The 27,962-nt window shown below is 36.3% G+C and overlaps 1 protein-coding gene and 2 long non-coding RNA genes across 11 annotated transcripts in view; 1 reads left to right on the forward strand and 2 right to left on the reverse strand.

Annotated features, from left to right (window-relative positions):
- Window positions 1-397: 397 nt before the first annotated feature.
- LOC148779517 (uncharacterized) lies at window positions 398-3,757 on the forward strand. 3 transcript variants are annotated; one of them, XR_016045671.1, is made up of 6 exons: window positions 398-619; window positions 1,225-1,322; window positions 2,142-2,296; window positions 2,442-2,501; window positions 3,221-3,400; window positions 3,591-3,757. It is a non-coding gene; the product is annotated as an uncharacterized LOC148779517 (long non-coding RNA). The 3 variants fall into 3 exon arrangements; XR_016045670.1 differs by having other exon boundaries at window positions 3,291-3,400; XR_016045672.1 differs by lacking the exon at window positions 3,221-3,400.
- Window positions 3,758-4,523: 766 nt separating this feature from the next.
- LOC110007655 (uncharacterized) lies at window positions 4,524-10,599 on the reverse strand. 3 transcript variants are annotated; one of them, XR_016045673.1, is made up of 4 exons: window positions 10,278-10,597; window positions 8,072-8,298; window positions 7,005-7,214; window positions 4,524-5,141 (listed from the first exon to the last, which is right to left on the reverse strand). It is a non-coding gene; the product is annotated as an uncharacterized LOC110007655 (long non-coding RNA). The 3 variants fall into 3 exon arrangements; XR_016045674.1 differs by lacking the exon at window positions 8,072-8,298 and having other exon boundaries at window positions 10,278-10,567; XR_002281713.2 differs by lacking the exons at window positions 4,524-5,141; window positions 8,072-8,298 and having other exon boundaries at window positions 5,730-7,214; window positions 10,278-10,599.
- Window positions 10,600-18,087: 7,488 nt separating this feature from the next.
- LOC18438550 (adenylate kinase family protein) overlaps window positions 18,088-27,962 on the reverse strand; it is a 61,141-nt gene continuing 51,266 nt past the window's right edge. For 4 of the 5 annotated variants that reach the window (XM_011626765.3, XM_088853477.1, XM_006848733.4 and 1 more), the window contains 5 exons: window positions 26,024-26,053; window positions 25,813-25,922; window positions 18,655-18,792; window positions 18,428-18,457; window positions 18,088-18,306 (listed from right to left, as the gene is read on the reverse strand). In XM_011626765.3, coding sequence (XP_011625067.1) covers window positions 18,282-18,306; window positions 18,428-18,457; window positions 18,655-18,792; window positions 25,813-25,922; window positions 26,024-26,053 — 333 coding nt within the window. In that variant the 3' untranslated portion in view covers window positions 18,088-18,281. Of the gene's footprint in view, window positions 18,307-18,427; window positions 18,458-18,654; window positions 18,793-25,812; window positions 25,923-26,023; window positions 26,054-27,962 lie in introns of those variants that run through there. The other variant, XR_016045675.1, reaches the window with a different exon arrangement.

The raw sequence follows: 27,962 nt of genomic DNA on the forward strand, positions 1-27,962 counted from the left end.
TTAATCTAATGATGATAACACTATATAAAAACTTTGGGAATAAAAAAATGTTTCTAAGGCCTATATCTAACCATCTCAATAAAATGGGTGGCTTATATTAATTAGGCTAGAATGAAAACTTTCTTGAGCATTTTTTCAAAAAAAAAAATTGTGATTGTTCGAAAAGAGTGTACATTTAAAAATTCGTGTCAAACAATTGTCTCTAATGTAGTTTTTGAAAATGATTGCATTATACTAATATACAACTGTTGCATGAAATCATTCTCCATATATATATATATATATATATATATATATGGCTACCCAAGGCCTATTGGCGAATAGTAACAGTGATTTCGCCTACCCATGTTTATCGTCTATTTAAATTGAAATAAATGAGTTCCCTCCCTCCCACGCGAACCTCCGTGAGCGTCTCGCTCTTTCGCTCGCCCTCTCCTCTGCTCTGCAAAAGGTCGACTCTCTCTCGGTCGTCCTCTCTTATGCTCCGTAAAGTTCGCATCTCTTTTGCTCGCTCTCTCCTCTTTGCGCTCTCCTCTCAATCGCCCTCTTTTATCTCAATGAAGCTTCTGGCAGCAACATACGCCACCCACACCGGGCAAAGTTTTTCGGCATCAATCGGGTGAGTGACCTCTATATTGTATCCTCATTTGTATGATTTTCTTTGGTCAAACGAAGCTACGACCTCTGAATAAACTCCAATCCCAAATCAAGAATAAAACCCATTAAAAAAAAAAAAAAAACAACTTAAAGTTTTTTAGTAGATCCCAAATTGAAGAGTTTCAATGAAACCCTACATTTTTTCCTAATAAATCACCAAAAATAGGAGAAGAAATCACCTGATTTTTTAAAATCAAATCCAAAATTGGTGTGTATTCGTGATAAGGTTGTGTGGCTACATCTTTCATGTGTATTTGTATTAATCTGCCCACTGTATTTTTCAACGCATTCTTTCAACACAATCTTTGAAGATGTAGCCTTTTCGATCCTGTTTCCTTAATTATAATAATATTTCAAATTCCCATTTTGTGTTTTACTTGACAGTTTCGACTTTCCAATAGTTTATCAAGATATTGGGATTCGAGTTAAGTTGCCATGGTTTTAATTTTCTGAAAGCTTATCAATATTATTTTGGCTGTGTATATTGTCATTTGTGGTCTATATGTTTGTAATATCACAGTGTATGTTTTCATCAAATATTCAATTACCTTTACAATTGCACTACAGGCATACTTCTTTTAGCCGAACTTCTTAGTTATCTTGCTTCAAAGCCGATAGATGGAGCTATAATCCATGGCTTGACTGAATTCTTCACATCCCGACAGGTGAGTTTGAAATAGTACTTTGTATTCGCTCTTTGAATGCTTGTGTTGGTGTTGGTATCTATTGGGTATGTTCTCTTATGACTTCATGTAGAACTTCACCATGTCAATATTAGAATTATAAGTTTTCTATTCTCTTATAACTTCATTTAGAACTTCGCTATTGTATATTAGAATTATAAGCTTTCATATTTCTTATTTTTGTGCTTCAAAAATCCTGTGCATGGACAAGTGTTGGTTTGTTCCATTTGAATATGAGCACAAAAAAGGAATCTGAGCTCAAAAACTATTGTTAATTTATAGAATGCTGGTAAGGGCATGGCAGGCATATTATGAATTGCAGAGGGTGACATTTCAGAATTGAAAGAACTTTCACCATCACCAAAAAATTTAGGATGTAGTATGTTATGTTTCTGTAAACTCCACGTAAAAGTTTTGTGACTTTTGAGTTAAATTTTATGGCTTCCTCCTCTTATGCTTAGGCAATTGCCGTGCTGACAGGAAGACCACAGGTAGTTGTCAACATAGATAATATTTCAAAGAAACCTTTTTTTTTTTTTGCCACACTCCAAGTTTTGATCCTTGGACCTGTGGTATGAGGTTACCATGCTTCAGATGTAACATTCTGATTTTGTCAATTTTATTAAGAAACCATGTCACTCGAGTGTAGTTATGTCCTTATGTGGGAAGCATGACTTTGTTTGGGTCTATTGGATACTCCTGTATATTGGATTATGTATCTATTTTTAGTGATTTTTCCAAATGTTTTACTTCTCTTTGCCTCTTCAAGAATCATAATTTTCAATTCTTTCCATCAAGCAGATTGGCAAGCTTTACGAGGAGCGTTTATTGGTTGTTTGGCACTTTTGAGAAGAAAGAGTCATACTGGCACAATCTCAGACAACGATCTAAGAAATCTTACCAAGTCTTTCCTGTTGAATACACAAGTGCAGGCTTTAGCACTACATGATCGCCTTGTGATCCATTTATCCCAAGACCTTTCTAGAATATAAATTATCCCTTTATCATGAAACTTCTTCTCCTTTGACAATATTTAGAATAATGTATCTGTCTGATGTTCATGAGTTCAGTATTACTCACATATTTGCAATATTGTTGCAGTTGTGCCTTGAACTTCTGGAATGTCTTTTGGATCAGTTTCAATCTGTGATTTCTGTGCTGGTAAATGCATTGGACCTCATCAACATTATGGATCTTTTTTTTTCTTTTCTTTTTTTCCTGTATTACGTCTTAGGAGGAAGAGTACACCTCACATCTATTGTATGCTATACAATAAATAGTCAAGACATCAACTATCCGTTCTCAAGATAAACAATGGAGATCAAGTACTGTAGTTTTATTCACACCTTACACATCCTGTGAATATTATAAAATACAGATCCTATGTATTAGATACCTACCACATCTTGTGGACTGTATTCAATACCCAGCTGGGGCATCCACTGTGTTTTCTCAAGACTAAGCAGTTGGCACTCTTAAGCAGTCTTTTTTCTTTATTTATTATTAGTTTTATTATATCTTGCTAATTTAGAAGGAAACTGAGGCCCCATCTAGTGAGAAGTATCCCCTCATTAATATACCAGACCACATGTTAACTCCAGAGCAAGTGGATTCCTCCTAACTTTTTGCAAACAATAGTGATTTGCTCACTATTTATGTGAATTTTCAGGATGTGCAAGATGCTTCGTCATTAATATTCTCTGGTTGCTTATAATCCTTATTCAATGTTGCCTAAATATTTGGCTAATCTTAGCCAACCACATAATGGGTCTTCTCCTTCACTTGTTACACATAATTTTTTTGTTCTTTGCTATTGTAGTATCTCTGGCTACAAATTTTTGTGCATCAATATCATAGCTTTTTCTTCTCTTTTTTGAAAGGCATATATAAAGGTAGAGTGTGATCCATATGCCTGATAACACCATGGTCACAAGGGTAATCATCATCCAGTTTTAGCGTTGGACAGTGGTGGAAGGATAGTAGATATACAAAAAGTTTGCTGACATGTTTGATGGGCCCTCAGCCCTCTCTCCCTCCACTGTCCAATCCATGGATGGAAGGTAAGTATGGCTTACCTATTTGCTTCTATCGACAACTTAAATTAAACACCATGGATGAATGTTGTATAGTTTAAATCTTTGGTATCTTTTTATAATTTTCTTTTTGCATATGTATTTATGTGTACTTTTGATTACATAAAATACAAAAATTTTGATTGAACACTGTTATTGTTTGGAATTTTGTTATCAGGGGTGGAGTGTAAATGTGCTTGTTGGGATTCTTCACAAGGATGCAGTGTTCAAGACACACCCCATGAATGTGCTCAATGAAAGGACTCTCAAATGAACATTCTTTGGAAACTATAAGCCACATTCTGATATTCCATCTGTTGTCAACAAATACATGAAGAAGGTACATGTCACATGGAGAAGTTCATCACACATTCAATCCCATTATCAGAGTTCAATAAGACTTTTGAATACATGCTCAAAGGGGATGGCCTTTGCTGCATCAATCGAATGGAAGAGTGAAACTTGAAAAAGCAAAAAGAAATAAATTACTTGTTGGTGGTTGAGTCAGTTCAATTGGGTTACCTTTTTTGAAACTTCATGTGTAGCTGGTTTTTTCCTACTTCATTAGGTGTTTAACCTCCTTGTATCTTTCAAGTGGTTTGTAAATTATTGTAACTAGTCGTTATTTAATTAATGGAAATAAATTTCAGTTGTTTTTGGTATTATTCAATTTGTCTTTTTTTTTTTTGGAGACACGCATAAATAGAAAGAGAGAGAGAGAGAGAGAGAGAGAGAGAGAGAGAGAGAGAGAGAGAGAGAGAGAGAGAGATCTAGTTATCAGTTATAATGAAACAATATAAACTCATTTATCTGGATATAAATGCATTTCACTATCCATGTAAACCCACATTGCATACATAATTGTTGTACCGGAAACTATAAGGCCTTTACAAAAAAGTACCTTACATGCCCCATAAATAGGTCACATCCAAGTAAACCCACATTTCATTATAAATAGATTCCACCATCCATAAATCAGTCTTTTACATGATTCAAAAAATAGATCCTTTACATGACCCCAAAATAGATCCTTTATATGCCCCCATAATTAAGTCCTTTAGAAGGCCCTATAAATAGGTCATTTACATGCCCCATAAATAGGTCATGTACATAGCCCAAAAAATATATGATTATTCAATATTCATATAACCCTGAAAGTCAATTATAAAAAGGTTATTTACATATCTCCAAATTTCCAAAAATTAGTCAATACAAAAATTCCATTATGCATTTGTGCAAATGAAGCCCTACAAGTTGCCATATCATCCATGCGAATGCAGTCTCGTAATTTGTCATATCCTCAGAGTAATTGCAGCCCTTTCGTTTGTTATGGCCTCAACTCGATTCATGGTCCTCAGTGGTTTTGTAAGAGAAAGGTGTATTGTCAATCCAATGCATAAAGCAAAAGATAAATGAAAACTAAAACGAAATAAAGACAGTTATGTTTAGTATGTCTGAAACATAAGCAAACAAGCACTTACATCCCATGCGCCGTCACCGGAAAATTACGCTTGTGATGCCACTCTTATTGCAAACTATACACTTTCTTCTAGTGAGTGGCCTTTCCTCCGACTGTGTTTTTTTTGTAGAAGCCTTTTGCCCTTTCTCCCATGAAGGTTTTCTGCTTTTAGTCCTTGGTCGTCCAACTACTCGTGTACATGGTGGATCAAATACAAAAGGGGAAGCATCAACTGATCTAATGTTGCCGCATACTTCATCTTCAGGAACACTGCAATGAGTGGAGGGTGACGGTGCAAGAATATTCAATAATGCTCTCTTGATTCATTGACATCCTCAGCTAACTTGCATAAAACTTCACTTTATCAAATAGATCATCACTTTCTAATTCTGGTTCTACAATTATTCTCACAAAGTCATAAAGCTCATGATGTCGAATGAACCTCAGAAATTTAGATAAGTCAAACTACAACCACAACATTTGTCTTTGACCACCTTTTTTGCCTCTGGGATCTTCAATACATTTCTCATGTTGAACACTTTAAGTGAACAAGGGATTCCAACACGCTCAAAAACCTGACATGTGCATATACACTTTATCCCTAATTCAATAAATGTAACCATTTGAGGGATAAAAACACCATGAATGTCTTCCACCTTATAATTGACAAATTCATCATTGCCTTCTATTAATTTGCTAAGGCAATTTGAGGACATTACCATCTCTTCTTGCAACTTTTCAAAAACTTTATGAGTGTATATCTTTGTTTTATGCTCCTCGATATGAAATACAGTCTTTAAAACAAGTGTGGATATAATATCTTTAATGTCTTTCTTTTTTTCTTTGATGAACTTCTTGTTTTGTAACTTTTCAATAGCATTCATGAATTTTGTCAAACCTATTCTAGAAGTGACATATATCTTTAAATGACGATTGAACTCTTCACTTTGTTGTGTGGTTTTCATGCCAGCCGTGAACCTACCAAACTATGTATGCATCAACTCATTGAGTGCGACAACCATATAACCACTTTAGCCAACTTTCGTCTTGAAGATCATATTTCTAAATCATAGCTAAACAATCAGCCTCATGTTGGTCAACTATGTGGGCTACAATACACTTTTTTAATACCTCTAAGAATAATGGGTATGCACGCTCAACATGGCTTAGATGTGTTTTAAACTTTCCCATGATATGTCACTTGTAATAGTAATGATTAGTATTCGGGAAAACTGTCTTAACTGTAGCCATTATAGCTAAATCCTGATTAGTGATAATTGTACCTGGTCGGCGGTCTCCCATTGCCTCTAGCCAATACTCAAATAACCAAATGAAGGTTTCTGTAGTTTCATTGAAAATAAGAGCACATTCGAGGAAAATTGTGTTAGTGTGATGATTAACTCCAAGGATTGGGCCAAAGGGCAAACTGAATTCATTCGTTTGGTACGTGGTGTCAAAGGTTACCACGTCACTAAAAAATTGGTATGATAATATAGACTTTGAAGCAACCCATATAACACTAATCAGCCTCCCCACCTCATTAAGTTGAAATCTATAAAAGAATGAAGGGTCTAATTCTTTCTTCGCATGAAACCAACTCATAACAACGATACCCTCTTTCCCTTTAAGTTGTTTTGTTTTTCTAATTATACAATTTTCAAGGTCTTTCTCAATGAAATGGACATTTTCTGCCCCACTGACCTCTTCTATAAAGTAATCCATCATAACCCTAGACTTAGCAATAGAAGACTCCAATGTGTCAATCACCTTTTTCATTGTGTTTGGTATCTTTCGATGAGAACAAATGAATCTAGTCTTGTTGGGCGTTATGAGAATATGATTATATTCTTTTACGAACTTCGCAATAAGCCATCTCTACTTCTCATTCTTCTTAATGTAGATCTTTGCCTAACATCCACATTTTGTATGGGGCCGAGCATTTCACTCCCGCTATACATTTGACTACGAAAACCTTGCCTACAATATTTATAATCTGACCAATTTTTCCACCACGTTCCAAATGGTTCTTCCCTTTTTTATACCAAACCCCACCAGTTTTGCATACTTATTATAATAATCATCAGCTCCATCTTCGCTAATAAATGTCATTCCTACTGTGGGTTTGATACTTACACCTCTTGTTAGGGCTGCCTCTGCATCTATAAGTATAGGATCGTCTTCTCCATCTATTGCAAGTATATCCTCATCAAACGGAGAATCATGATAAGCTTCATCTACCATAACTTGAGCACCACACTCATGCCCATTTTTTTAACTAGTAATGTCGAAAGGCGAGGAAGGATACGTTGATGTTGAGGCGTCCATGACACATGTATAGTATACCTGTTCGGTTTATATGGTCAACCATGAGAAGTAAGTAGGAGAACATATAAAAATATGACAAAAGAATCATACTTTAAAAAAAAAAAAAAGACGATATCAAGAATACCCATAAAAAATTGCCTTCTAATGTACATTGAAATCATAATTACAAGTTCAAAGGAAAAAAAGACAACATTGCAAAGATTTTCAACAAAAAGTCTAAAAATGAACAATTTCATACCCCTCAAATAAAAAACGAAAGTAAAAATCTAAAAGAAAAAAAAAACTGAATTCTATTTGAAGAGGAACGTAATAGTATTAATGATAGTAATAACAATATCAACCTAGAAAATTTAGCTTAATTAACAACAACTCCATGATAGATGGAGGATTTACCCCAAAAAAAATTTCCTTCATAGATTCTATAAATGAAAAATATCAAATACAAATACTCCAATTTTTTGTGTTGAAAAAATTAATCTTCCCATTGTATGGTTTAAAAAATACACATCAAAGATTGTGTTGGCTACATTTTCAAAGATTGTGTTGAAAGATTGCATTGAAAAATACAGTGGGCAGATTAATACAAATACACATGAAAGATGTAGCCACACAACCTTATCACGAATACACACCAATTTTGGATTTGGTTTTATAAAATTAGGTGATTTCTTCTCCCATTTTTGGTGATTTATTAGGAAAAAATGTAGGGTTTTATTGAAAATCGTCCATTTGGGATCTACTAAAAAAATTCAAGTTGGCATTTTTAAAAAAATAGGTTTTATTCTTGATTTGGAGTTGGAGTTTATTCAAAGATTGTGGCTTTGTTCGAGCAAAGAAAATCATACAAATGAGGATACAATCTAGAGGTCACTCACCCGATTGATGCTGAAGAACTTTGCTTGGTGTGAGTGGCGTATGTTGCTGCCAGAAGCTTCGTTTAGAAAGGAGAGGGTGACCGAGAGGAGAGCGCAAAGAGGAGAGCAGGCAATAGAGATGCGAGCTTTGTAAAGCAGAAGAGATGACGAACGAGAGAGAGGCGACCTTTTGCAGAACAGAGAGGGCGAGCGAAAGAAAGAGATACTCACTCACGGAAGGGAGGGCACTGATTGAAAATATGTTAGGTTTGAAGGTTTTTGAGGCCATCACAGCTTTTCATTTATTTCAATTTAAATGGATGGTGGACAAGGGGTAGGGAAAATCACCGTTCCAATTAACCTATAGGTGTTGGGAAGCCTTTTCGTTATATATATATATATATATATATATATATATATATATATATATATATATATATATATATATATATATATGAAAAGTCCTCCCAACGCCTTTAAGCGAAAATGAATACTGATTTCGCCTACCCTTATCACCATCCAAAGTTCATCGCACGGTTACGATTGTCTAATAGTGTTTTATTTTTCATTTGTTTTTAATAAATTAAAATGATCTGATATTTGGATTGTGTTTATATCTTAGTGAGGCACACCTAATAAAAATATAAAAAAAAAATCATCTATAAAAAAATTGACCAAAATACCCCTGAAACATTTCAGGGGTTTTTTGGTCAATTTATTTCATATAAAATATTTTTTTTATATTTTTTGTAGATCCGCCTATTTTTTATGAACACACACTCCAAATTTTAGGTAATTTCGATTTGTAAAAAAAAAAATGAACAATGTAACACTACCGAACAATCGTGACAGTGGAATGAACTTTGGACGGTGATGAGGGTAGACGAAATCACTGTTCATTTCCACCTATAGGTGTTTTATGGTATCTTTTATTTATATATATATATATATATATATATATATATATATATATTGAAAAAGTGGGAAAACTTGAAATTGCAGTTTTTATTAACAAGAGAGGGTATCAGGTTTTTTCTTTTCTTTTTGTTTCCTTTTATTATTATTTTTTTTAAGGAATAATCCTTTGCTTTTGTTTTCCTTTTTTTTTCCTAACACAAAAGAGGCCTAAAAAGTGCTTTGTTTTAGGAATTGGTGGAGAGGCGCCTCATCCTTCTGATGATAGAAACAAACCCATATTGAAGATATACGCAACAAGATGAAGAGATACTGTCCCACCAACAATTACCAGATAGCCAAGAAAAATTATTTCTTCACAATCCCAGATACCAATCAAAAAGCTCAGAGTAAAAAAAACTAAAAAATTGTAGCACGCCACAAATCATACTTCAAAAATAGGACCAAAAAATCCTTGATCTCCCTGTTGCTCTCTCTAAACTCACAGCAAACTATCTCTCCCTGTAATGCCTCTAAAATCATTAATGCCTCATGTTAACACCCCTCCGTATTGCCTTTCTAAGAGACCGTACACTATTGCAGTACTGCTAATTCACCATGCTATTATGTGATAACTTAAAAAAGAAACAAGATAAGCCCATCTACTACTTGTGGACCCATCTAACACATAAAATACTAAAGAAAAGACATCCCTATCCCCAACACCTTCTTTCCTTATTTTTAAGAAGCATTAGAGAAATCTAAAAAACAACGTGTTCTTTTGTGAAAAATGCAATTGATCCAAACGTTGTTAACAAGAATATCAAAGCCCAAAATTTTTTATTTTTAATGTTAACAGGAAACCAAAGATGCAAAATCGATGGAGGTGAAGAAGAAAAGAAAATTGGTAAGCACCAAATTATGGGAAAAAAAAAAGAAACTAGAGCAAGATACAATTAAATAAAACGATATTAAAAAAAAAAAAAGGCCTCAAAAAAATATCTCAAGCGTTTTTTTTTTATGCACAGATTTGGCTCTAAATGCCCCACGGTGGGCGCGAAACTGTTTAAAGTGCAAATCAGAGAGATCTTCAGAGGAAGATCCCTCAGATGTGAACACCATAAAACTCAATTATTAAAAGTGATAGAGAGTGTGAGTCAATCGAGTTCTAATCTGAGACCAGATCTACTCAGAAATTAGCAGATCTTCTCTCATATCAGTGATAGAGCCAACATTGATCCAAAGGCACGAAATATTGAATGAAACGTGAATAAGATCTTAGATCTAACAAAAATAACTGAAAAAATAAAGAAAATAAAGATAAGAAGAATACTTGGCCGGGTCAGTTGGCCGGGCAAACCCGAGGCCTCGCTTGTATCAGGACTACGGCTATAATTTTCACCGTGGATCCTCCTTGTCTCTCTTCAATGTAGACCAAGGGTTGGCTTGGTTGAATGGCATTGGTTTTCTTGGATCTGATCTCAGCTGAAAATTGCAGGTTTAATGGCTAGGGTTTTCCCTAGATCTAAGGTTTCTTACAAGTTTTCTCTCTGGTCTTTGGAGTCTCTCCTTCTCCCAGCTTTTTTCTCCCTCTCTGATTTCTTGGGCTAACCACCTCTCTCCTTAGAATAGACACGTTAATGTTTTTTGTTATAGAATCAAAAGGGGTGTAGAATAGATAACTAAGATTTACCAGAATACTACATCACAGGATGTAAACCATGGACTATGGTGATCTATGGTTTAGGGGTCTACTAAAATAGTGTGGTCCTAAGGGTTTAGAAACACCATGAAATTTACCAGTTTCAAAATAGGGTGTCTACAATACTTTGGGGTGGATTTATTTGTAAACCCTAAGAGATGGTATATTCTATCACCTTTTATTATTTTTTATTTTAATTATTTCTTCCCTCCGTCTTTTGCATCAGTTGGTATCAAAGCAAGTAAGATCCAGTTATTGCAATGCCACTAAAAGCTAATCGTGCTAAGAATGATCGCTTGATATAAGTTTTAAAAAATTTGACCAAAGTCATGGAGGATGTTCAAATCGAAGTTTATAAAATGAATCAGCGGTTACAACGGTTGGATAACAGTGTTCATCGTGAAGAGGGTGCTTGCAACCACATTGGTTAAGTGTAGTTGAAAATAATTTTGAATGGAGTGAATTGTCGTATGAGCGTAAGGTTAAAATGTTTGCAGCTAATCTTCTTGAGTATATATGTTGGTAGGAGCAAGTTCAACAATCCCGATTTCATAGTGGAAAGCGAAATATTATTGACTTGCAATAGATAAAAAAGAAATTAAAAAAAAAAATTTCTTCTTATGGATCATGGGCAAATTTTCCTTCAAGAAATCCAAGAACTTCAACAAAATGAGAAGAAAGTGGAAGATTATACTGTGGAGTTTTATCGATTAGTGGCTCGAAACAATCTCTAAGAGATGGAACGACAAAAGACTGCTTGATACGTAAATGGGCTTCAATCAATCATTAGAGATGGCGTTTTTCTATGGACTTTAAGTGAAATATTTCAATTGATTTACGAGTAGAAACTAAATACCAATGGAGCACCGATAAGCGATTTTACATTCAGATGGAGGTTTCACGCCAACCAAAATTTAATTAAGAATCAAGGGATACTTTAAATATTACTTGTTATCGGTGCAATGAAACAGGACACCGTGCATATGAATTCCCAAAAAAAGAAGGCTGAAGTACACTTGGCTAAGGAAAAGAATGAAGTTCCAGAAACAGCCATGCATGGTGAGGAAGGAGACCCACTTTGAATCAAGCTCGAGGTCGAGTTTTTTCTTACCCCGGAAAATGATGTAGATAAAATTTAAGAAGTTGAAAAAATAAAAAAAATAAAAAAATAAATCTTAAGTTAGGTATGAGTTGTTCCTTTTAGGAGGCTTTTGTGAAATAGATTAGGAACTTATCTTTTAGGAAGGATTTCGGAATGAGAATCAGGGAGTAAGATTTCATGCTATTTTGAGAAAGTTAGGTGAGATGAAGAGAGAGAAGATAGGGAGAAAATAAAAACGTAAGTGAGGGAGAGAAGATAGGGAGAGATAATGATGTGAGAGGGAGGTTTTTTTGTGATTTCTTTTCTGGGTTTTTTATTGTTTTATTTTTATCAATTCTTTTTAGTGTATTAGAAAGGGAAGAAGTCCCTCATTGTACATAGAGATTTGGTGATTCAGTAAAGAGTTGATCTTTTAAAAAGATGAGTTGATCTTTTAAAAAGATCTTTTGAAGTGGATTCTCTTGTAAACCCTGAGAAATAGTATATTCTCTTACCTTTATTATTATTTTTATATTAATTAATTTTTTCCTCCATTTCTCCTGCATTAGATATTTATAGGTCATTTCAATATCAAAAATATCAAACACCAATTTTGTAAAGTGATCCAATGTTTTGAATATCGAGCAACCTTAAACATTTAAAAAATGAAGTCTAAGCATCGTACGATGTTAAAAACATCGGACTGCCTTTTTAATAACATAATATGTATCCATTGATATATATGCATTACTACCAATAACATGGTTCCCTTAACACGCACCAATTAAAACCAATTAAGATTGTAGATGTATTAGTACTTTTTAACATGCTCCCTTAAATTTTTCCTATTTGCATTTGTACGTTTGGACAGACTATTTGCATTTGTAGTTAACATTGGAAATCTTGAATCATGTACAATGTATTGTACGTGAGTACGTATTTGCATTTGGGAAATGGTAAGGTGTGCCATACACATGTTGTACGTGAGTACGTATTTGCATTTGGGGAATGGGAAGGTGTGCCACACACATGTTGGGTATGGGACCCTATACAATCTACTATCAACTCCAGCCAAAGATTATGCACATCCCGTGCTTTTGTTCTATAATTGCCATCCACCATCCATTAGTTAAGATCTCAACCTTGGACTGGCATTGACACCCCATCCACTGAGCCCATGACTTCTTCCGAAGCAAGATATTATTGCCACATACAGATGAATTATGTGTAAGACCAAGAATTCAAGCTCTAGTTATTTGTCATGCTAGACTTGTCTTTTTTTATTCTACTTCTTTTGGGAAATTTATGTTGGGATTGAGAAAAGCACGGATTTAAATTTCGGGTTGAGGTCTTATGAGTGTTTTTGTTTCTTAAAAGTCTAACTTTTGAACTAAATAAAACATGAAAAGTTTAATGTATTTGAGCCGTTGTACTTTCGAATCGCTTTTAAGCTGTTCGAAAGTTGAATTTTCTAATTGTTGTCAAGTTTTTGGTGTTTCAAAGGGTTTAAAAGTTACACTTTCCAAATACGTTATCCAACCAATTCGAACAGCCGAAACCTATATTTTGGGCAGTCAAAAAGTTGCATTTTTTAGCTACCCTAATATTATCCTTTACTTTTTATTTTTGGATGGTTAAAAAGTATAACTTCGTACCGGGGGCAAAATGGAAATGAAAAGATAAACTCATGAAAGTAAGACCTCAAGATAATATGCCCTATAGATCACGCAATAAGCTGCTTCTTTTCCCAATCCCAGCCCAAATTCTTCATTTATTCATGAATTCTATGTCTTAGGTCACAGTAACATCCACAATAATGATTTGAGATAACATCCACAATGAACCTATTAAACCTTCTATCTTCTCTATCTCTAACCTTAATTTCGTTATTCACCATCAATGATGACCTCAAAAACTCTTAACTCGATTGCACTCTCCGTGACGAGTTCAAAACTCAAACTCGGTTTACAACTCCTTCGCAGCTAAATTGTCTTGAGTTAAATAATTGACATAGAACACAGTTCATGAAAATTTTCAAAATATACAAAACATGAGCAGTTCAAACTCTCGTCATTCTTTTTCCAGCTTCCACTATTTGCTATGTAGAAGATGTGTTCTAGAACTCTGTGGATGATGTGCTCAAAGTGCAAAAACTCGAACATCGTGACTGACATGGTCACAAACTCGCCAAAGTGAAAACTTGGATGAAATTTTCATGGAAACATTTTAAAAATATAAAATGTTTGTAGGGATTCAATCCAGTTTGTTACCAAGTCAAACCATTACCACATTAGAGAACGCCACTTGTTTGTTAAAACAACACAAAAAATACCATAGCAAAAAATCAAAGGAAATTGAATTACAGCGACCCTCAGACGACCACCAGAGAACCCAGGCAAAAGAAGGCGACCAGCAGAGAGAGAGCTCAGACGACCACAGGTGACCATCAGAGAATGCAGGTGATAGAAGGCGACCACCAGAGAACTCAAGCACCACTACCGGCGACCACTAAAGAATCCAGGTGACTACCAGCTTCTACTGTGTCCACCGATGATTATAGGCTACGACAAACTGCGAGACTTCTTGTGGGCTTTCCGACGGGCATCAGCGATCATGCCTTTTTGTTCCGGTGTCTTTTCCTTTTCTTGTGTGTTCTCTGTTCCTTTTGGATCTGACTTGTGGCAGCAGATCTGTGGGCTCTCTAACTCAGATAAATCTGAGCTCTAATTTCTCTTTCTTTCTTGTTTACGTTTTGTTTTTTCCTTTGTCTCTCCTTACTAGCCTCTGGTACTCTCACCTCTTTTTGAGGGTTTTTTTTTTTTCGCCTCTTTTGCTCTTTCTCTAGGGGTGGCAATGGACCTGAACCCGGACCCGGACCCGACATGGGTCCAACAATTGGACCCATGGGTCGGGCCCGGGTCTAAATCTTGGACCTAAAAACTATGCATGCGGGTTCAGGTCCGGGTCCATGTAGACCTAACCCAAACCCGACCCGACCCGACCCGACACCGAATATTTAAATAATATTTAATATATATTATTTAAATAAATGTAATTATATATTTTTAGTTATAATATTTAAATAATATATGAATATATTTATCATAATATATAAATATTTAAATATATATTTTTATTTTATGTCAGATCTGGGTCCGGGTATCATAAATTTTTTGAGATTTGGGTCCGGCCCAACCAGTTGCCACCCCTATCTTCACCCCACCCCTCCCCTTCTCTCTTTCCCTTGTGTGATGTTTTTTGTTTTGGTGGTTTTGACCACTCTCTTTCTCCCCATCCCTCCCTTCTTCACCCCTTTCCTTTTTTTCTCTTTTCTTTTCGGAGGTTCAACCTCCCCCGGTTGAGAGAGAGGGAGAGAGAGAGAGTGAGTGGACACTCCCTTCCCCCCCCTTCAATCCTCGTTCCACTTTCATCCCTCCTCTCCACTCCTATCCCTTTCCCCTCTCCCTCGCCATTACTTCCATCTCTCATCTTTCATCCATGGTCCTACCAATTATACTAGCCTCACTTCTCTCTCCTCAACGCTCATCTCCCCGATCTAAGTTAACGTCTAAAATGGGATATCTTATTTTAGGTACTCTAATTTTATCATAGGATTTCTTATGTCTTTGAGCTGAGGTTTGGAGCTTAGAAACCCATTGTATTGGGCTTCTCGGGTTAATACCCAAGAGAGGGTATGGTCCCTTTTATGGTGAATCCTGTTGCCAATTTTCAAATCTCTGTTAGGGGTTTGAACTCCGGTGGGAAGTCAAACACAACTTCTTAGCGGCTTTTGTGAGATCTGCTTCTGGAGGATGGTCTCCACCACTAGACTCCCCACTTACTTCCTCGCTTCCTTTTATTTGGGTCCCTCCCTTTCCCTTTAGTTCTTCCACCTTCTCTTCCTGCCCTACCCACCTTTTCACCTATCTTGTATACCCTATTTATTGGTCTCTGGTTGTGTTCCACCACCCTCTAGTGCACCGCTATAGTCTGATGGTTCTCCTTCTGTTAAGTGATTGCTCAAGGGAGGATGTGTTATGGTGTCTTAGTGGGTAGTATGGTTTAGGTCTAGAGGTCTGTTCAGGGAATTCCTTGGAAGTGGTTTTGGACCTTTCAAGGTTAGAGTTGTGGGCTGTTTGGTAATCTCTAGGTGACTATCCCCGGATTTAGGGAGTACTTCTGGTATTTCTCCATCTCTTCCTCTTCATTAATGTAGCTTCGTTCTTTTAATTAATGAAGTTAACCGTTAACACTCGAAAATAAATAAATAAATACATAAATAAGCACGCAGTTAGACTTGCTTATAAACACACATATTTCACTTAATTAGTGAAGTTAACCATTTACACTCAAAAATAAATAAATAAATACAATAATAAACACGCAGTTGGACTCGCTTACAAACACGCATATTTCACCTTCCACCATTTATTATGCTACATAAAACCTTCACTAAGGTCATGGTCAAGTCCATGTTGTAGCCTATAGATCAGGAACATGAAAAAAAACCAAAACGAAAAATAAGAAAATTTCCAATAAATGTGACATCTGAGAAAGAAGTTGAAATCAGCGTTAAAGACATTGCACACAACTTGAATCTTATGACTCCTCGAATTAAACTTGCATTTAAGGATTACTAGGTAATCATGTGAGCATTAAAAAAAGAGTGCGATTTGTATAGAGCCTAGGCTCTAAACAATCAAATTAGAGCCTAACTTAAAATAATGTCGAAAAATGTAGTTTCAATACTGAAAACCTGTGTGAAAGCTTTAAAATATATTTTTATCTTTGTTTATAAAATTTAAAGTTTCAAAAATAGTGTAGATCGACAGATCTATGAAAATTTGAAAATCTTGAAAATTGACAGTTAAAAAATGCGTTACAAAATAACTATTTACAAAACTTGAAATCCATTCTTTTCTCATGTTCATGCATCTTTATATCGAGATGATCAATTTGAGGATATTTAGGCATCAAAACGACCTCTTCTAATGAAATTTTTGAGGTAAGCTCTTATTTGATTGTTTAGAACCTCGGCTCTATATAAACTTTTCCCTTAGAAAAAAATGCCAATCTCTTCTTTTAGAATAAAATTTGCCAAGTTTCTTCAAATGACTTTACTCAAATGGATATTTAAAGAGCCCAAGATGTTTTCGTTTTGTAGAAAACATGTTGTAAAAGAATAGGTCCCAAGTCCTAACTCCTAAACAGAAAAACAAACCAAATAATTGTCCAAGCTTTCACAAAAGGGAAAGGTTTCTATGCTTCCCTTGCTTCATAGAAGATATATGCTTCGCAAATCTAGCCATCCAATTTAAATCAAGTAAACCACTGATCATTTGACCTAGATCTCTAAATGATCTAGATCTCACGCCTCATAGTGTTTTATTTTTAATTTTTTTCTACAAATTATATGAATATGAAATTTGGACGTGCCATCATCTCAATGGGGCACACCTAAAAAAATATTAAAAAGAATTTTTCAATAAAATATAATAACCAAAATACCCCTTGAAACTTTTAGAGGTATTTTGATCATTTTATTTTATTAAAAATATTTTTTTATATTGTTTCCGAGTATTAGTTTAAGAGAGTAGTAGACGTCCAAAATTTGTTAATATTTTGTAAAAACAAATTAAAAATAAAATAGTGTAGAAATGTGATATTGTGATAGAGGCCATCTCAACTGTCCATTCAGAATGGACGGTTGGATAGGGAGAAAGTATACGAGTTATATGCAGTAGGAGAAGCATAGAAAGCTTGCCCTTGACAAAATAATAGAGTTGTAACTTTTGCAAAGCAACGTCTACCAAAAACCTTTGATACAGTATAGAAATGTGACCCAACATATCAAGTATTGGAAACTTACATATAAAAAAACTTGTCAAAAACGGGTGGCCATTTCTTACCTCAGTGCCATTGTTGTCATGTATAAGAAACTACAGCTTTGACGGCAATATATAATTTCACAATCCAATTTGCGATAATCTCCCCACAAACAATCTAGGAACACCCTAGGCAAATGACAAATTTAGAAAGACGTGTAAGCAACTGTGGAATTATTCTAGTCTTTATGATTCCTTCCACTTACCATACATAGGATTAAGAGAACTAGATGTTTTCTTACTGATTTCCCAAGTTAGCTGAAGAATTTTAATATGAGCCATGGCCATGAAACCAGCATTGGTTTACCATGCAAGTCACTTTACCGTGGCAACTTCTTGCTTATCGCTCATTGGCTCCATTTCATTTCATGTCCTCTTATTATAACTTGGATCTACATATATCATAGAATTTCCCCAGAAGTTTGACCACAAGATGATTTGCTTGCTGCTCACCATGTTATTCACTACTCCATCATTTAGGAATCAAATGTCATCTCTCCAAATTGAATTAAAGCAAATTTTTATTGACAAGGCACACAGATTAAAAAAAGTAGTGATACTATACGAAAACAATAATTCCAAGCAAGAAAATCACTTCCCTACTTTTTGCCTCTTAGTAGAAATAACAAGTTCCCTTCAAGGATAATCTCAACCTTCCTATCCATTGGTTCAAAATATGCTCTTAAGAAACCCGCTGCAAACAACAACTATTTATCAAGAAATGTATAAGTAAACTCTCTCTCTCTCTCTCTCTCTCTCTCTCTCTCTGTTGTGTGTGTACACACATACAACATGAAAGAGCAGGTCATACTTACAAAATTCCAGCAGATGATCTTTCATTGTTTCTGCACATTTCAAAAGGAATAGTAAATTTCAGATCAAACTGACTGAAACTGTCAACTAGCAAAATCATTAGGCTAAAATCAGCTTAAGGTGCCTAGCAGTCTGGAAAGCAGCTTTTCAATCAAGGAAACTAGGTAAATCAGTCATTGACCTAGCTTGGACTACCTCCTGTCACCCTTCAAATATTCCACAGTTTTACCTTGGCTTTCCTTCAAAAGCATCATTAATTTCTTCTGATGTTGGTTTCTCAGGGAATGTGGCGATGATGACATATTTTTCCTTCCCAGATGGCTCATTGACTCTTTTATATAGTTCGTACCCGTATGGGTAGGACATCCTAAAAATGAGGCAAACAAAGAATAGAGTAAGAAAGCATGTTTTTGGGATCTTTCTAAGAATTAATTTATCACAGACAATAGTTTCATGAGACCAACAAGTTAAAAGGAGAGCTCCATCTTTTACAAATACAGTGCATTGATTTCACTATATCATGCATTGGAACATATTGTGCATGCCAGATTCTGTCTTATATCCTTTGATCTTAGAGGCACCAAAGACCCATTTATTCTCCATGTAAAGAAACAACCCTAGAACTACAGAATGATTACCAAGACTACAAATGTTTAAAAACTTGCCAAATCTGACTCAGATTCGCCAAGTTACTTGGACATGGTAGCCTGCCCAGTACAGAGGGCATCAAACTTGCTGGGGAGCTATACTGTGGCAGCAGGTGCCCAAATTTGTTGAGAGCCTATAGTGTAGCAGTAGTCACCCGAGATTGTAAGTAACCGGGACAAGTACCTATGGGGTTTGAAGAAGTCGACAAAACCTGTTGAGGCCAAACCTTTTTTTTTTTTTTTTTGAGGGGGTTGGGTTTTTTCTTTTCTTTTTTTTGTTTTTTTTTTTTTTTGTGGGGGGGGGGAGGGGGTTGGCTTGGATATCCGACTACCCTTCATCCATTTTCTTTATCAATCTAATAGATCTCTCCCAAATTTCACCCTGAAGCATATTTTTTCGTCCTCCCTCTAATCCGAACAACAGATTCAGCAATGTATACATATCGAATTTGCAAGATCTTTTTTTACCAAACTCAGGTTTGGCAGAAGTTGTTTCTTTATTTGTTTTTGCATTCCTAGGTCCATACACCCTGAAAATTTCATTCCTAAGCCTATTTTTCTGTTCTCTATTGAAGCCAATGCTTAGATTCCACAAAGAAATAAAAATCACAAATTTGCAATATTTTAAATATTGTATTAGGGGTTTGATACAAATTGCATCTACAAGCTTGCTGGACCCAGGACGTGTTTGTCATTATCTCTTTGTTAGATTGGTCATTTGGGATTTGTTAATGACTTCTTTCGTAATTTTTTATTAGGGACTTTCTCAGTCAAGGGCTAGAGAGTTTGGCATAGAGACAGGTAATTTAACGTATAAAAGTTTCCACGAGTCCAAAGCTCAAGAGGTGTAGTTTCCAAGCATAGGAATTTGACTTCATGCATGGGAACTAGGGTACATGGAGGTTCCATGGAAGCAAGTCAATGTATGAGAAATAGGGCACAGGGGTAAGCTAATCATTTTAATATTTTGTTAGGGGTATTTTGGTCATTGTCTAGCTCTAGCAAATGGGTTCTTATATATTGAACATTGATGTAACAGATTTATGGTTTTGGTGTTAATTTGATTAATGAAATTGAAACTTTCCCCCTAGGTGTAGGGAAGAGCGTATTCCCAACCTTGAGTTGGAAGGCCATCTACTTGGTATAGGGGCTGAAAAGTCCATGCTCTTTCTTTCCCTTGATTTAGATCAAGGACGCGGGGTCATCATTGTAAATCGTCTTCAAATCTATCGTTATTTTGAAGCCGGTTTTGCACCAGTTGGTATCAAAGTAGGTTGGTGCATTGCATCAATGGTTGTTCGTGGTAGATGTCGTGGCCAAATAAATATAGGTCGTGAACTCGATAGATTGGCAAAGACTGTGCACAATCTAACAGAGTCAGTGACCACGCTTTTGCAAGATCGGAATCATCGGATTGAGCGAAGATACCTGGTCATGGATCCATTACATGGTGGCTTGTTTGGTGAGCACCGTAAATCGGAGATGGAGACGATTTTACCTAGCTCAGAATTGGGACTCATTCTAGCAATAATATTGGTTCACAAAGGCTAAAGCGTGAATCGGATGGTGACTCGAGTGTACAAACGGGGAGGAGTAAGCAAGCACGACGTCGTGATGACGAATTCGGTATTAAAGTTACTTACCTGAATTTTTTGGTAGTTTATCACCAAAAAAGTTCTTAGATTGGTTGAGCGTCGTAGAAATATTCTTTGAATGGAAGGATTTGTCGGATTAAAAGAAAGAAAACTTAGTTGCGATTAAGCTTCAGGGACTCACACCAGTTTAGTGGGATCAAGTTTAGGAAGCAAGGTTGCTAAAGGGGAAAGATAAGATTCAAACTTGTGAAAAAATGAGAGCAAAGTTGCATGAGCGATTTCTTCCTCCAAACTTTGTACAAACCGTGTATAAAAGGTTTCATCAATTGCATCAAGGATCAAAGTCAGTCGGTGAATATGCAAAAGACTTTCATAGCTTATCTTTGTGCATGGTGTTGAATGAGATGGAGGACCAATGAGTTGCAAGGTATATATCAGGTTTGCAGCTTCAAATCCAAGTTGAACTCTCCTTCAAACACCTGCCCCAAGTCGAAATGGCGTATCAAGCTGCCTTGCGAACTGAGGAGAGGCAATAAAGGGGGTACTAGTTGGAGGCCAGGTGTATTCACATCACAATGCAGGGGCATAAAGGCTCCAATCAGAGAGTTACTGGCCCGAGTAAGTAGAGAACTTTGGGTGATCAATCGAGGGCTGTGCCTACGCACAACACTCGATTGTGAGCCCGAACAAATAAGCAATCAAGTGTTCGATGCTTTTGATGTAATGCGGTGGGTCATAGGGCAGTGGAGCGCCCAACAGCATGCTAACCTTGCCAAAGCCGAGGAAGATGGTGAGATAGAAGAGGGTGCAGTTGTTGATTTTGAAAAACTAGTGTATAATGATGATGATGGTCAATATGACCAAGGTAAAGAGGTCGTCGCAGACCAAGGAGACATGTTGCTGGTTCGAAGGGGTTCTCTCTCTTCCCAAAGTCCCACAAGATGATAGCTAGCTGTGATCCAATATATTTCGCACACAATGCACTTGTGATGGGCAAGTGTGCAACTTGATTATCGGTGGTGGCAGTTGCAAGAACATGGTGTCAAAGGAGGCTGTTCACAAATTATTATTGAAGGAGGTGACACACCCACAACCTTATAAGATTGCTTGGTTCAAAAGAGGAGTCAAGATACCAGTTAATTCTTGTTGTTATATTAAATTTTCTATTGGAAATTTGTATTGAGATGAGGTGTGGTGTGATGTTGCACCCATGGATGCCTGCCACATACTTGGTCACCTTTGGCAATATGATCGCAAGACATTTCATAATGATGAATTCGGCACTTACACCTTTCTGAAAGATGGACAAAAGATTGCTTTATTGCTATTGCAAGATGAAGTCCCGCCTAAGTCCATTAAGGAGAAGGGCTATGATTTTACTTTCGTATCAACAATTTGTGGAAGCAAGTGAGGATATGGGGAAGCTTTTCATGATGGTTGAAAAGGACTTGGAGCAATGCTTCATGGTGCACAAAGCCCTTAAGCATTTGACAAAGGAATTTACCGACCTTATACCAGAAGAATTACCAGCTAGATTGCCGCCAATGAGGAATATACAGTATTTTATCAAGCTCATGCCGAGATCTAGTCTGCCAAATTTGCCGGCATATTGAATGAATCACAAGGAGCATGAGGAGTTGCAGCGCTAAGTTAATGAATTAGTATCTAAGGAACTGATTCAACCAAGTATGAGCCCATGTGCCCACCACTGCTCAAACCTAAGAAAGATGGGACATGGCGCATGCGTGTTGATAGCTGAGACAAAAACAAGATTATTGTCAGATATCATTTTCCAATTCCGAGACTTGACAACATGTTAGAGGTGTTGGCTGACTCTTCGGTGTTCTCGAAAATAGATTTAAGGAGTGGCTATCATCAAATTCAATCTGAGAAGGGGACGAGTGGAGGACGGCCTTCAAGACAAAGAGTGGCTTGTCATGCCATTTGGGTTGTCCAATGCACCTAACACTTCCATGCACTTGATAACTCAAGTCTTGCTAGATTTCCTTGTAACGCTTGTAGTCGTATATTTTGTCGATATCTTAGTGTATAGGACTAATCCATAGGCACATCTCAATCATTTGGGCCAAGTGTTTACGCTTTAAGGGCTGAAAATTTGTATTTAGCCTTAAGAATTGTAGCTTCATAACAAACGGGTGCTCTTGGGTTTTGTGGTTTCTTCAGATGGTGTTATGGTGGATCTCGAGAACGTTAAGGCAATAGTTGTACCTAAAACTATGACTGAAGTGTGAAGTTTCCATAGACATGCCACATTCTATAGGCAGTTCATTAGAAATTTCAGCACCATCATGGTGCCTATCACTGAGCGTTTAAAGGGTGAAGGCTATCGGTGGACTCCCATAGCTACAAAGGCTTTTAAGGAGATTAAGGAAAGGATGACACACACACCAGTCCTTGCTTTGCTTGACTTCAATGAGGTTATTCGAGGTAGAGTGTGATGCCTTTCATGTGGGAATTGGAGCTGTGTTGAGTCAAGAGAAGAGACCATTGCATTTTTCAGTGAGAAACTCAATGATGCAAAGCAGCGATATTCAACTTATAACATTGAGTTCTATGTTGTCATTCAAGCTCTTTGTCATTGGAGATATTATTTGATTCACTCAGAGTTTGTTCCCTACACCGACCATGATGCACTCAAGCACATTAATAGCCAAAAGAATTTCAGTGCAAGACATGCTATGAGGGTGGCTTATTTGCAAGAATTCACATTTATTATAAGGCACCAATTGGGAGAACAAAACAAGGTGGTCGATGCTCTTAGTCAGCATGTTCATTTGGTGAAGACATTAGTAGTCGAAGTGGATTTAGAAGCGGTGTGAGAAGCATATCAAGATGACCCATACTTCAAGGACATAGTGGAGAGGTTCCAAGCAAAAAATGGTAACTCTTATCACCACTTCCTTATGTCTGATGGTTATTTATTTGATGGTGCATGTTTATGCATCACTAACACTTCTTTACGGGGCATCTCATTGCTGATTTCCATTTGAGTGGTCTTGGTGGATATTTTGAAAGGGATAAGACATTTTCTTTATTGATGAGAGGTATTTTTGACCTTCTATGAGAAGAGATGTGTATAGATTTGTTGATAGGTGCATGAAATACCAAGAGGCAAAGAGACATTTTCAAAAAACAAGTTTGTACACTCCATTGCCTATTCCAAGTAGGTCATGGGAGATTTACCGATGGATTTCATATTGGGTTTGCGAGGACAGCAAGAGGTCGTGATTTGATTATGGTGGTGGATATGTTTTCAAAGATGGCACATTTTGTACCATGTAGGTGAACCACAGATGTCATTATGGCAGCCAATCTCTTCTTCAAAGATATTGTGCGCTTGCATAGTCACCCTAAGACCATCACATCCGACCGAGACACGAGGTTCCTTAGCCACTTTTGGAGAACTATATGGGGAAAAATGGGAACTAAATTGCAATTTAGTAGTGCTAACATCCACAAACTAATGGAAACTGAGGTGGTTAATAGGCATGTTGGTAACATGTTAAGAACCTCTTAGTTCGAGAAAATTTGAAATTATGGGACTTGGTGGTACCACAAGCTGAGTTCGCATGCAATCAAATTGGTCAACCAAAAAAACTCCATTTAATGCGATCTATGGGATATCACCTTTGCATTTTTATGATCTAGCCCATTTACTTATCCTTGAGAATGTTGATGTAGATGTTGCAAGTATACCTGAATTCATGAAGGAGTTACATAAAAAGTTTCAAAAGAAGTTGGAGGAAAGCTACACCAATACTGAGATGTTGTGAATCGACATTAAAGGCTACAACTGTTCAAAGTGTGAGACTTTGTTATGGTGTATCTCAGGCTAGAGCGATTTCCTGTTGGTCCCTCTGGCAACTCAAAGCAAAGAAGGTTGGCCCTCGTAAAACCAAAAAAAACAAAAATCAATGACAATGCCTATGAAGTAGAGCTGCCAAAAGGGTGGAATATCTCCCCAATCTTCAACGTGTAAGACCTATTCGAGTATCTTGGTGAAGGCAACCCAAAGGAGTCGAGTCTTTGCCAACCCGGGGAGGATGATGCAAATTGCATCTAGAAGCTTGCTAAACCCGGGAAGTGTTTGTCATTATCTCTTTCTTAGGTTGGTCATTTGGGATTTGTTAAGTTCTTTTGTAACTTTTAATTTGGGACTTTCTTGGGTTTAGAGTTAAAGTCAAGGGCTAAAGAGTTTGGTGTAGAGACAAGTATTTTAATGTGCGAAAAGTGTTCATGAGTCCAAAGGTCAAGATGTCTAGTTCCAATGCATGGGAATTCAACTTCATGCATGGGAACTAGGGTGCATGGAGGTTGCATGCAAGCAAGTTGATGTATGGGAAACAGGGAACAGGGGTAATCAAGTCATTTTCATATCTTATTAAGGATATGTTGGTCATTGTCTAGCTCCAGTGAATGGGTTCTTATATATTGTTGGAACAGTGGAATGGTTTTGGTGTTAATTTGATTAATGAAATTGAAAATTTCGTCCCCCTTGGCGTAGAGAGAGAGAACGTGTGTGTTCCTAACCTAGAGTTGGAGGGCCATCTACTTAGTGTAGTGACAAGAGTAGGGGCTGAAAATCCCTTGCTCTTTCATTCCCTTGATAGAGATCAAGGTAGCCCGGTCATTGTTGTATAATCGGAGTAGGATTTATCCTTTCCGATGCCAGTTTTGCACTAGGGTTTAACCGAAATTGTCAAGAGAGAGCTTAGATCAACTAGATCTGAAGTCAAGTCTCAAATTTAGTTTAGGGGTTTAGATTTTTTATTTTCTATATAGTTTTTCTTAATTGTTTATGATTTTTCTTTTTCTCTATTTCCTTATCTTTTTATTTTTCCTGAAGTTTTTCAATTATTTTTTTGGGATTATTAGTCCCTCTTGGGAGACTCAAGCATCACCAAGCTAACTCGCTCCAAGCACCTGCCGATTCCCAGAGTGAGTGCTGGTTTTTGGATTCTGATTACCAATGAATATGAATACAGTCAATAGGGAAAATCGTAAGCTATTCCTGCATGGACCACCCAGACATCCTATCAAGGTTTTCATGCATAAGAAGGTTCTAAAACCAGATTCAGAAAATGCAAGTGTATCTGCATGGGGCAATTTCATTTAATAGATCACCTTAGAGCACCCATTATTGGATACTGTGTGCCAGCATAATACAGGAGCCGGAAGAAATAACCATTTTCGAAAGAAGCTGCATATTTCAATCTCTTGTCTCTTCCCATTGCCTTCAAATAAAAAGAAGCATAAGAACATGAAGAAATGTATTCTTGGGGAGTTAATAAACTCAGAGAATATTATGTTTGCAGCTAAAAAGAAGTGTCCTTACTTGCATTATGCCACTTGAACTGGGTAAATCCTAAACAAAAGACAAACCAAAAAAGAGAATATAAGAGAAAGAACTGAAATTAATTGAAACCAATGGGATTTACACAGTTCTTCCCAAATGATCAATATATGAAAGAAAAGACATGCGGTCAATTCATAAAACTATCATATAGGAAAACTATTATAGGCTAGTTACGCATGGATAACAGTCAAGAAAGTTATTAGTTGAAGCACGAACGTATATAAGGAAAACCTAGAAAAGCAAACACATACGGATGCGTTTCTTGTAGAGCAAGATCAAGTTCAGCCTAGATGTCTTCTTTTTTTTTTCTTTTTTTTTTTGTTCGCCACTAACTTCAGGCTACAAAATAACATCGATATACCAACTGCCAATTAGCTGAGGCTCTCACCACTAACTTAACCCAAATTGAAGAAGTCTTATGAGTACATTTATTTTAATAAATGAAATAATTTATATTTAGGGTAAATTTCAAACTAGTATATTCCCCATCAAAGGCTCGATTCTTATTTTTTTGTGGTACCTTAAAAATTTCACATTCAAGCTTCTCTTAACATTCAGTAATACCAAGAATATCAATAATATCCCTTACCACTTTATTTCTTGTCCCACATGCCCAACATTGAATTTTATTTCTATATTTTAGAAATGTTTTTCCTTTCAATAAAGGTTTATTCACATGTTCCAAATTTTAATTTTACAATTACAGATGTTTATCAATCATTGTATTTATGACCATTCCATGGAAAATATTGTAGTTCTAACTTCAATCAAAAGATAGACAAACATATATCAGTGATTTAGATCAGCAAAGATAGTTCTAAAATGCATCAAGACATTTTCATCTAAAATATTGCAAGAGAAGTATGCAAGGGAATATTGGAACCACAAGTCTTAGCGTATGCATTAAAAGCAACAATTAAAAATCATCGATCCAACTTGGAATTGCCCAAGTAAGCTAGGATCTGGAGATGGGCGTTTTCCGGTTTGAGGAACCCCAGAATTACCTCGATTCTTCCGGTTTCTTACTCTTTTGTAATTTTTCTTTATCCATACATCATTAACTAGGTGAATCAAGATGGGAATCGGAGATCTGACTCAGTTTCTTGGGGGACTAAGTCAGACCCCATTTCGTTTTTAGGCTACTGATTAAAAGACAAAAAATATCAATACTTGTATATTTCTTAAAAGCACTGCCAGCAGATTTTGGCAATTTAAAATTAAAGGCATGTTCAGATATGCTAGTGATTGCAATGCATGAGCAGTCTTAAAATTTAGAAGACAAGGATCCTAAGTGGAAAACCTCAGAGAGAGAACTGATTTCACCTAATGATGGTTCCTAAGGCTACTTCTGAATTGTAATGTACAATGATCTCAAGCAAAAAGAAAAGCAGAAAGTCCAAGGGAAAAGAATTATTATCAAGGTAGAAGAAGACGTACTGATCAAAATTTGAATTACTTTATTTTATTTTTTTTTGTCAAGGTGGTAGAAGATGGGTTTTCATAGCACTACGTCTTAAGTTCCATTTCTATGTAACCTTATCAATGTGAATTACATTACTGAGGTGCTTTACCTCATGCTCTAAATATGTTGGACACAATGTGAGACCCATAATGCCCTCAAGGTAGATATTAAAAAATGGGTGGTTCTCAAATTCAAAGGGTACAACTACTATACAGCTTTGGGATGGAAAAATGCCTAAAACACAAACACAACACACAAAAAATGGGTCATTCTCAAATTCAAAGGGTACAACTACTATACAGCTTTGGGATGGAATCTATGCACTAAGCAATTATAGCAGGAACTTTTCCAAAGTAAGTACTCAGGACACCACCTAACAAAAAACTACACTTTAGAAATATAGACTGGTAAGGCTTGTCCCAATTCTATTATGCTTTTTGTGCATGATATGGATGT

Source organism: Amborella trichopoda, chromosome 12, assembly GCF_054954075.1.
Source record: "Amborella trichopoda isolate Santa Cruz 75 chromosome 12, AtrichopodaSantaCruz75HAP2 v2.0, whole genome shotgun sequence".
In the NCBI taxonomy this organism is placed as follows: Eukaryota; Viridiplantae; Streptophyta; class Magnoliopsida; order Amborellales; family Amborellaceae; genus Amborella; species Amborella trichopoda.